The sequence below is a fragment of the Drosophila albomicans genome, chromosome X (genome assembly GCF_009650485.2).
Source record: "Drosophila albomicans strain 15112-1751.03 chromosome X, ASM965048v2, whole genome shotgun sequence".
NCBI classification, from domain to species: Eukaryota; Metazoa; Arthropoda; class Insecta; order Diptera; family Drosophilidae; genus Drosophila; species Drosophila albomicans.
In genome coordinates, this window is record NC_047627.2 from 13,549,722 (window position 1) to 13,560,605 (window position 10,884).

Here is a 10,884-nt window from a genome sequence, read left to right on the forward strand (position 1 = left end):
TACTTTTTAAGCCAGGTATCGATAGACTGGAGTAGTGATTAATGGTTTACATGCAAAATGTTTACTAATCTTTGAAAATTATGTGTTGCTAGCGAAACATAAAAAAATCAGCATTTATCTTTCGCCGATTTTTTTGCTGTAATTACCGGCCAATGGCTGTTGTAATTGAGTAGAGTATCGATAATAATGTAATGAAGTGAAGCGCATTGCTTAAATCGATGTATCGATAGAAGATCAACAAACCTATCATACATATACACACATAAGTGTAGTGTATGTGTGTTATTGTGCATGAGAGAGATTCTTCTCTTCGTTCGCTGCCTTTGTTTTCCACCAAAAATTGAAGAAAAATGTTGCTGTTACCCAGTTGATACAGAAAAGTGAAACAAATTGAAATCATTTCAGAAAGCGGCGGCGTTTGGAAGAAGTTATTGAACGAGGCAGCAATTGTTGGAAGTCAGCGCTCCCCAAAAAACGAGTCATACTCACACACACACACACATACATGACATATATGCATGCGACGTATATGCTGCAATAGTGTGTGTGTGCATAATGACCACCCAGCGAACGCATCGAAATGCCACCAGCGCGGTGGTGGGAGGAGGGGGACCAGGAGGAGGAGTTGGTGATTCTGATTATGAGACATTAATGCAGCGTCTACACATTGGCAGCTATCAACGTTCGCCCGGCGCCATCGAACACTATATGCACGAGCCGCAGCAGCAACAACAACAACAACATCATCATCAACAGCAGCAGCAACTGCATCATCATCATCATCATCAACAGCAGCAGCAGCAGCAACTAATGCAACCACGCCTGCCCAGCAGCGAGGATTACACGCTTTATGAGCGCGGCAGCATCATAGCCGCCTCCAAATATGCCACAGCAACGCCCAAAACGAGCATGGATCACATGCTAGGGATGATGGGCAACGGGGGCGGGGGCAGTGGGAGTGGCAACAATAGCAGCAGCAGCATGGGCAGCGCTGCCATGTTGCAACAGCGTGGCGGCGGCTCACCTCACATCTATGCACCCACCGCTCAGGTGCTGGGCCAACGTATTGTGCCCCAAAAGCATTCGCCCGTCTACGAGAATCTGGAGTTCTATGGGCAATTCGATACGAATCAGAAGCGTGCCCAGCCGCAGAGTCCGGCGAGCAGGCAGAGTGTCATGCTCAACGATTATCTGTTGATGCAACCGATTGGCGGCGGTCGTTTTGCCCACACGCCGGTGCCGGAAGCGACAACCATAGCAACAGTTGGAGCTGGAGCATCGAAGCATTCACATCCACATACCCATCCCCATCCCATTGAGGAGCTGTCGGCCACGGCGCCCATCTATGAGAACATTATACCGCATTCCGGGCAGCGAGCCCAGCCGCAAGCATCGCCGGCCACCGCCAGCATTTATCAGCACACCGAGATGGCCACGCCCACGCCACACAATGTGGAGCTTAACGCCTTGCAGCTGTCGGCATCATCGTCGTCATCGCCGCTGCATCAGCGCAGCATCAGCAGCAACAGCTCGGCAGCAGCAACTGGAGCTGGATCGGCAGCTGGGACAACAGTTGGTGGCTTGCATTCGCCAACGCAGCGATATCGCAATCTGTCGCTGCCCAGTCACCTCAGTCCAATGGCATCGCCGGTGACGGTGGCAACCAAATTGCAGCTGCAACAGCATACGCCGCTGAAGCAGCCGCAGCAGGCGCAGCTGGGCATCAATGTGTCCGTCAATCCCAATTATATTGAGGACATCAACAGCTCCGATTACGTTTGCATGACGGCCAATTTGCATCGCAGCAGCAACAGCAACAACACGAACACCAACAACCACACTAATAGCAACTCGAATAGCAACAGCAACACGAATAGCAACAACACCAATAGCATTAGCAACAACAACACCAAGAGTCGCAGTCCCAACAATGTGCGTTTGAGCGCCGCAAGTCCACAACCGCCACCGCCTTCACAGCAGCAGCCACTGCCACAGCAACAGCAGCAACCACTGCCACAACAGCAGCAGCAACAACCACAGCAATTGCTGCAGTCGTCGCATTTGCAATCACAGCCGCTGCCCATTCAGACGATGGCAACAACAACAGCGAGCGCTGCGCAGCCGCTGCAGCTGCGTGCCACGCCCCTGGCAACAACAGCGCCCCTCGCTGTGGCCACCTCGCCAACGCCCTCGCAGAGCAGCACAGGTAAACAAAGCTCTCAGATATTGCCATGCTTACTAATTACTATTCTCATCCATCCACCAACTAAATAACGGTAACTAATCATCTCTCTCCCTCTCTCTAACTCATTGCTTTCGCAGCCGCTTTGCGGCCTAAACGAGGTATGATCGACTCTATATAGATAGATCGGTATTATTGTACTTAAATATAAAATTTCCTTTTCAAATTTTATGTTATCTCAGTTATTATATAGTGAATTATATTCTAAAGTTTTGCCTTTTAGTATTTCAAAACATAATATAGAAAGTAGGTTTCGATTTTTTTAAGTTTATATGTCTTTCGTTCATCCGTCTGTCTGTCTGTCTGTCCATCAGTTATTACAATGAAATAACTTCTGAAATCTTTTATATTTATATATATTTAATTTATAATTAAATGTCTAACTTTAATATCAAATATCATATTACCTTTAAAAATATTACATTATCTCAGTTATTATTATGAAAAGGCTTTTGACATTTGTTCAGTAGTTGCTTTTGACAATTTAAAACTAAATATTGAAAATAAGTTTTCCTTTTTTTAAGTTCTATTTGTTCATCCGTCTGTCTGTCTGTCCGTCAGTTATTACTTTTGAAATTTTTGATTTAGTTGTGTTTGGGAATTTAAAACATAAATTCGATAAACAAGTACTTGACTCTATTCGAAAGTATAGAAGTAATATCAAATATTAAATTTTGTATTATTATTATTATTTCACTGAAATAACAAATGCAATTCCTTAGTCTAATGATATAAGCCCGAGCAACTAAGGTCTTCAGGCTACGATTTCTTTTTTTAAAAGGTTCCTGTGTCTATTCGTTCATCCGTCTGTCTGTCCGTCAGCATAAGCATCTAAAACTTGCTTACCTCAAGCGTTAGAGCTGCCAAATTTGTTTTTCTTTGTCCTGCGCAGTTCAAGTTTGCAGTGAAGTATTCGACCACGCCTACTTTAATCGAAAGCATACAAAATACAGGCGATAATTTCAAAGTTGTCGACACACAAAACAAATATCATCGTAACGTCGATAATTGAAAACCAATCTTCTTTCTTTCTTCTTTTAATTATTTTTATACCTTACTCAACTAGTTTTCTAATGTTACTTAATTTTGCTTTATACAACCAACTTTTGTATAAAAAAAAAGAATTTCACGAATGTGTAGTTAAATGCAATGCATTTAAGTTAAAAGGAATGCAATTGTCTTTAATTATTATTATCTTTTTCTATTCTACAATATATTTTTCCCTTTGAAATAAATGCAATATATTTTATATATTATGATGCAAGAAGAATTTCACAAAAGTGTAGTTAAATGCAATGCATTTAAGTTAAAAGGAATGAAATTGTCTTTAATTATTATTATCTTTTTCTTTACTACAATATATTTTTCCATTTGAAATAAATGCAATATATTTTATATTATGATGAAAGAAGAATTTCATGAATTTCACAAATGTGTAGTTAAATGCAATGCATTTAAGTTAAAAGGAATGCAATTATCTTTAAAGTGAAAATAAATTAACCATCGCTGTTAAATTTTTCACAATTTTACCATTTGAAAGGTTAAAAAGGTTAGATATCATTAAAATGAATACTAACTTCCCCCCTTTCTTAGGATTTTCATTTGAAATAAATACAATATATTTCATATATTATGACATAATAGAGCATATTTAGATCCGGCACTCTAAAAATTCCAATAAAAGATATTTAATCAAATTATTTGCTGTTTATATTATAATCGCATGCTTTTCAATTTCTATAAATTTCATTACGATTGCCTAGCAATAATAATTTCAATTGAGTTTCAAATTCAGTAAAGGTTCAAAGTTTGCTTTGTATTTCTTTTTTGTATTCCCAAGTAATGTTAAAAAAGATTCCTATGCTACTTTTTTACTCGATTATTTATACAACTCTGTTTTTCCACGTTCTTTAGGTCTCACCAAGAATCTACTGCCGTACAGCGTGACTCCGCCACGTCCGGCTGGACCGACTGAAGCGCAGCGTAAAATCGAGGAGCTGACACGCCAGCTTGAGGAGGAGATCGAACAGAGCGAGGAGCATGGCGAATATTTTGGTATGTCCTCAACTACAACTACAATCAAATCAATCTCAACTTTCGCACCTTACAGGCATCTGTCACACGTGCGGGGAGAAGGTGAAGGGCGCCGGACAAGCGTGCCAGGCGATGGGCAATCTGTATCACACCAACTGCTTCATCTGCTGCAGCTGCGGTCGAGCTCTGCGCGGAAAGGCGTTCTACAATGTGCATGGGCGTGTCTATTGCGAGGAGGACTATATGGTAGGTTCAGCTCAGGGCTTATAGGATACAGTACTCAGAGATTAGAATATTACTATTATGTAATCTAGCAGCTGTTATAAGTCCAAGTCCATCTGTCCGTCTGTATAAATAGTAATTAAAGCTATAGAATATTTCTTAACCTTAGATTAGGTTTGCCTTCTCACTTACCAAATGAAATCTAGACATTCGTCTTGGAATTAACTTTCAAGTTGTTCTAGAAATGTTTTTTCAAATTGTTGCTGCATGAAATTTTCATTAATTTAAGTACACAATATTAATGTTCTTATATTGGAAATTACACCGGTGTCAGAGCAATTTGATTGGTTATACCTGAACTTGAATTTATTCTTATAATAATAACGAATACAATTTCATATTGCAATGAAATGAGGACTAAGGACTTTAGGCTAAAGCTTGACTTTATAAAGACCAACCTAAAAACTCTACAAGCTTTTTCTTTTTTTTTCAATCTACAATATTATGTTTTCTTTAGTTTCATTTTGTTGGTGTCAAAGTAAGGATCCAAATTGTCAGTTTTCTTTATTGTTTACTAAAAGAGTTTACAGCTAGTAATGTATATAGTATAAGGGAACAGTATAGATGAAGATCCTTAAATGTAATTTTCTGACTGAAGAAAGCACGAGTAAAGTCGGTATGATATTGTGATTTAAGAGCATAGAACCTATTACATTTTTTATACACGCTACCCATAGCATAGATGGGTATTATAACTTTGTGTCTACATGAAATGTATGTCAGGAAGATGGAGATATCTCCAACCCCATAAAGAGATGGTATAGCCACGTCTGTCTGTATGTCCGTCCGTTTGAACACCTAGATGTCAGGGTCGTAGTATATTTTGTACTCTATGGTATTTTCAATGTAGTACTATATCAATATATCAAATGGAACTTTTAGTATATTTTTGTGGTATATTTTAAGAATAATACCGTACTGTTTTTCTTTTTATACTTACTTAATTACTTGTTAATAAGTGGGATATTATTATGATGTAGAACATAGATCAGTTACTTTTTTTCAGTTAAGCTTAAATGAATGAGGCGAAAAGTATAAAAAAAAACGTTAAAAATCAAAGTTATGAACACGATTACAGTCTGCCTGCTTGCTCTTAACAATCTGTTCAAACACACAACTTTTAAAGGGTTTAAAAGGCTCACAGTCGAGCACACTCGTTAATAAATGAGATATTATTACGATGTACAGCTTAGATATAGATCAATTGCTAACCTTAAAAGTCAAGAAAGTTAAGAGCACGACTAACGCTAGTGTCTCACAGTCGAGCACACTCGATTGTAGTTTTTAAATACATTATTTGACCATGTTTCTTTTTTGCTACATTGCAGTATTCAGGTTTCCAGCAGACGGCTGAGAAATGCGCCATCTGCGGGCATCTCATCATGGAAATGGTAAGTATTCCCCTCTCACTCACTCTCTTATACTATTGCCATCTCAACTGTTGTCATGTATGTGGCTATAGATACTGCAAGCTATGGGCAAATCGTATCATCCGGGCTGCTTTCGATGCTGCATCTGCAACGAATGCCTCGACGGCGTTCCCTTCACCGTCGATGTGGATCACAAGATTTACTGCGTCAACGATTACCATCGCATGTTTGCGCCCAAATGCGCCAGCTGTGGCAAAGGTAAGAAGACAATAAAAGAGAGTCAAACAAGACCTCTTCTAATCGATTATTTCCCGCTTAGGCATCACACCCGTCGAGGGCACCGATGAGACGGTTCGCGTGGTTTCCATGGATAAGGATTTCCATGTCGATTGCTACATCTGCGAGGAGTGCGGCATGCAGTTGACCGATGAGCCGGACAAACGTTGCTATCCCCTCGACGGTCGTCTGCTCTGCCGTGGCTGTCATCTGCAGCGTCTCGCATTGCAATCCTCGCCGCACACACGCCACCAGGAGCCCGTGTGCGCCTCCTATCAGTATATGGGCTGAGCTGAGCCAGACTCTCCCTGCCTCCTCCCCCAAAAAAAAACGAGACTAGACTAAAAACATAACTGATGCAAGAAACGTAAACGTAAACCGTAAAAACTATTCAACAAATTTATAACGCACACAACAAATATTTCGCAATAAACGATATCCAATCTTTAATAAATCATGCAGCGCAAAATACACAAAAATTCAAATCTCGAAACAACTCTCTCTTAGTGCATCAATATCTCGAGCTGCACGAGACGATTGTTGGTGTCGGAGGGCATGCGATAGGGCAACGTTGCGGCCATGTTGGTCAACGCCTTGGCACGCTGTCGCAGCTGCTGTAGCAACTCTTCCTTATCGCTGATGGTGCTGCTGCTGTTATCGTTGTCCGCTTGCAACAGATTGCCGCCCTTGAGACGCTGATATTCGCCGTGTATCAGATCCATGGCAGCGAGCAGCACATCGGGCAGCACTTTGATAATATCGGAGCCAATCAACTTCAAGCTGCTGACGCAGCTGTCCACCTCGCGACAGTTGTCGGGTGTTATGCGATGTTTGGCCAACACTTCGGCGGCCAGACGCGATTCACCGGCATGATAATAGTCGAAGAATTTCAACAGTTGCGAGAGTAATTGATATGTGCCCAACACATGTTCGTCCACATCCATTTTGCGGCGTGCCAACGCATGATTCATGCGCTCCGCAATCGCTGTTAGCTGTTCGCGCATGCTGCCGGGACGCGACGGTTGATGCACCACCTGTGTGAGGAGGGAGCAGAGCAAACGCAAAGCCTGCTCCAGCTGGCCGGCAATGAAGTATAGCTTGATTGCGAGTTCGAATTTGGTGCGTTGCGACAGCTCATCGCCCACCATGCTGGCCAACGCCTGTTTGTCCTGTGCCATGTTTGGGAACTGCGTGAAGATGCCACTAAAAAAAACAAGATTAACAATCGTTTATACTACTAGTGAAGCGAACTCGAAATGTTTTCTTACCCATTGAACGTCCACGGATCGTTGGCATCGGATGTGCCAAAGATCAGCTGCAGCAGCTTGTCGTCGCAGTTCTCGACAAGCAGATCACAGATGCAGCTAAGCATTAGATTGCGACCATCGTGTGACTTGAAATTGCGCAGCAAATAATAATATTGCAGCGCCTCATTGGTGTCCGTTTGTTCAAAGCATTTCGTGTACATGATGATGAGACGGGCCAGATTCAAGCGACGCATCGGTGCCGGATCATCCGAGTCGGCGCTGAGCAGCGGCTGCTGAACGCTGCCCGGTGTGCCCAGCATCCCGAGCTCATTGAGGGCGATGGCCATGTGGACGGCATGCGGACGATTCGCATCGGTGCGTGCCAAGAACTCGATGGCCGACTCAAATTGTCCGGTCAGCACCAGCACCTGGAAGTACAGTGGCGTCTTCTCACGGGCATTGAAGTAATTCTCGCCGTATTTGTCGAGGATCAACGACTGCAGGCCGCCGTAGCTCAAACGCTCGATGTGATAGTCGGGACGTTCATCTGTGGCCAGCACCGACAATTGCATCCACAAAAAGTCGTCGATGGTGCGCACAACCTCCTGGTGCGGTTCTTGCGGATCACAGGCCAACACAATGGCATACACCTGGCAAGAAAAAAAAAGAGAATTAAAACAAGTAAGAAAGCTACAATCGAGTGAGCTCGACTGTGAGATACTCGCTACCCATTTCGAAGAAAATCAAAGCAGAGCAGTGTTATTCTTAAAATATATCGAATTAATATACCTCAAAAATACTAAAATATACCAAAGACTACATTTAGTATATTGATATGGCATATAGAGTACAAAATATATCAAATTGTCAGCCAAAGCTACTAAGACCCTTAGTAAGTAGACATTTATGCCTATACAAAAGAATTTCTTAATTCACTTCCACATTTTCCATATAATTTTTAGAAATTTTTATTATATGTACCAAAATGTACAACTCTAGCTTAAAAATTACGCTTGTTATATTCTTTTTTTTTCGAAAACTATACTTGGTTTGTGTCGTCGATAGGCACAGATTAAAAAATACGATATGAAGTTTTAATTTATCCAAATATCTTCACTGCGGGATTTATATACATTTTAATTTCAATTTAACTGAAATTTTGAGAGTCCCCTTTATAAAAACTTTGGTTTTACAGCCTCCTAAATATTACACTGATTATTCTGCAGTCGGTTAGTAGTTTTCTATATAACTTATAGACTAAATATCTTTTTTAACTCTCCCGCTTTCGGACTTGAAAATAAATGCATTAATAATACAAAAATGTCCAATAAATATTCTGTTAACAGCTTTAGATGATCAGAAGACCCGCTTAAGGAATGAAAAAATGAATCTCAAGCTTCTACCGTTTGAGTATATCTTTGAAATATATTTGTAAATAAAGTCTAACGAAAATATAAATGCATTGTTAATTAAAAAATATTCTGTGAAGAGTTTTAGATGATCCGAAGACTTGCATAAGGAATTATCGGAATGAAAAAATGAACTTCTAGCTTTTAAGGTTTGAGTATGCCAAAAATTCTATCTTTTTCAACTTCTACACTTTCTTTTTTTAAATACATTTGTAAAGACCGACTTAAATATAATTTCATTAATAATACGAAAATGTCCAATAAAAATTCTGCTTTAGATGATCAGAAGATTTGCATTAGGAATTGTCAGAATGAAAAAATGAACAACTATCTTCTACGGTTTGAGTTCAACTAAAAAGTCCGACAAACATGTCAAGTAACTTTAAGCCATGTAGATCTATAAATCTTAAGCCCATCTCCTATATAAAATTGTTCAGACTGCGTTAGACTTACCGCTTTCTTGTAGGGATCAGTGCAGACGCGCAGCTTGTTGTTGTACTCGAGCTTCAGCTGACCCTCAAACTTGGCATGCGGTCGCTCCAGGTCGCCAAACTGCTGCGGATGCCCCGCCTGCTGTTGCTGCAACTTCTGCTGCTGTTGCTTGTGCTGCAGCAGCTTCAATAGCTCCGGACAAACGCCGCCCTCCTTGAGGAACTGCACAGCAGCCGCATAATCACCGCTGCGCAAACTGTAATAAACCAAGGCCCACAGGGGTCGGTTATGGGAGACATCGAGGAGGCCCACCAAAGACTGAGGCTGCTGAAATGTGATGCTCACAAAGGAGCTGACAGTGTTGTAGACATTGGGAATGCCGCCGCGCAGTCCAACGAGGCGATTCTTTTGGATGACGGTGTTCATGTATTGACGATAGCATTTCTCCAAATAGGCCAGCGCTTGCTGCACAAATTGCGGTCCCGTTTGACGCGCCTTGAGCGGATCTGTGCTGCGACCCAATGGCGACACATTGGCCATGTACGACAGCACGCTCCACATCTCGTGCACCTGACTGTCCAGATTGCTAAGCGTCTCCTTGGCCAGCTGGGTTAGCTTGGTGAGCAGATTGGGACGATGGCCTTGCAGCTTCCACTGGAATGTGGCACTTTGATTGTAGGCGCATATTTCATGCGCATAAATCGCCTCCATGCGATTGAGACGGGAACGTGGCAGGGCGTCTTGCGGCAGCACAGTGGGCACCATTTGACGATGCACATCGGGAAAGTCTTCTTGATTGGGACCAACTAGCGCGTTAAGCAGACGCTCCTTCTCCTCGCCCCACTCCGCGAACATGCGCCACATGCGTATGCGCTCCACATTTCTGAAGATCTATGAGAATTCGTTAAGAAATTATAAATTTTTACATATTTGTAAGGACTACTTACATTCTTGTTGGTCTCCTCGATGACGGCAATTATAGCGTTCTCGCGCTCGTTCTTCAGATATCCCTCCACATCAGTGTCGGCCAGGGGATTCAGTGGCTCAAAGGATTTTCGCGCGCTTAGCGATTCCAACTTTTGTGTAAGCTTTGGCAAATCGACACCTCGCGATCCCATCAATATGTGACTGCAGCAGGTTGATGGCGGTTACTAACAGTGGCCTAGCTTAATCATTAAAAAGAGAAACTTACGCTTGCAAATCATTTGTGCCCGCCTGAGTAACCCGCGAATGCATTTCCTGCGTGGCTTGCAGCACTTGGGACAGTGTGCGCTCCACGCGCGGCATTTCGGTGTCCATTTTCGTTTCATTGTTGAGCCGTTGTGCCTGCTGCAGCAGTTCGTTTAAATCCATTATTACACGATTTGATGTTCAACTAAACGGGACAATGATTACAAATAACAAGTCGAAATTCTAAACTCGCCGCACGCCGGCAAGCATTGTTGCTTTACTTTTGAAATATCGATAGGTAGCTTTTGCATTTAATATTGCTCGATAGCAATCTTTGTGGCCACTGTCTAGTGTGGCAGTCATCTTCACGAAAAATATCGATGACATTTGAAAAAAATTTATTATAATAAATCGATGTGAAT

General features: G+C 42.0%; 2 protein-coding genes across 3 annotated transcripts; one reads left to right on the forward strand and one right to left on the reverse strand.

Annotated features, from left to right (window-relative positions):
* The first annotated feature begins 261 nt into the window (after positions 1–261).
* Positions 262–6,660, forward strand: LOC117577915 (LIM domain-containing protein jub). Of its 2 annotated transcripts, XM_052008135.1 has the most exons (7): positions 262–2,206; positions 2,323–2,343; positions 4,157–4,297; positions 4,353–4,522; positions 5,887–5,949; positions 6,021–6,186; positions 6,248–6,660. In XM_052008135.1, the coding sequence occupies exons 1-7, from the start codon at positions 556–558 to the stop codon at positions 6,493–6,495; spliced, it is 2,460 nt and encodes an 819-aa protein (XP_051864095.1). In that variant the 5' UTR covers positions 262–555; the 3' UTR covers positions 6,496–6,660. The 2 variants fall into 2 exon arrangements, with proteins under 2 accessions (XP_051864095.1, XP_051864112.1); XM_052008152.1 differs by lacking the exon at positions 2,323–2,343 and having other exon boundaries at positions 263–2,206; positions 6,248–6,657.
* A 22-nt stretch (positions 6,661–6,682) lies between these two features.
* Positions 6,683–10,752, reverse strand: LOC117577896 (nuclear pore complex protein Nup93-1). The gene is made up of 5 exons (XM_034262879.2): positions 10,485–10,752; positions 10,240–10,420; positions 9,314–10,183; positions 7,473–8,101; positions 6,683–7,407 (listed from the first exon to the last, which is right to left on the reverse strand). Exons 1-5 carry the CDS (start codon positions 10,643–10,645, stop codon positions 6,708–6,710), a joined length of 2,541 nt encoding a protein of 846 aa, XP_034118770.1. The 5' UTR covers positions 10,646–10,752; the 3' UTR covers positions 6,683–6,707.
* Positions 10,753–10,884: the final 132 nt, after the last annotated feature.

Coding starts and splice junctions, on each gene's coding strand:
- LOC117577915 (XM_052008135.1), top strand. CDS start 556: ATGACCACCCAGCGAACGCATCGAAATGCCACCAGCGCGGTGGTGGGA. Junction 2,207..2,322: donor GCCCTCGCAGAGCAGCACAG/GTAAACAAAGCT, acceptor TTGCTTTCGCAG/CCGCTTTGCGGCCTAAACGA. Junction 4,523..5,886: donor ATTGCGAGGAGGACTATATG/GTAGGTTCAGCT, acceptor GCTACATTGCAG/TATTCAGGTTTCCAGCAGAC.
- LOC117577896 (XM_034262879.2), bottom strand. CDS start 10,645: ATGGATTTAAACGAACTGCTGCAGCAGGCACAACGGCTCAACAATGAA. Junction 10,421..10,484: donor GGCACAAATGATTTGCAAGC/GTAAGTTTCTCT, acceptor AACCTGCTGCAG/TCACATATTGATGGGATCGC. Junction 7,408..7,472: donor GATCCGTGGACGTTCAATGG/GTAAGAAAACAT, acceptor TGTTTTTTTTAG/TGGCATCTTCACGCAGTTCC.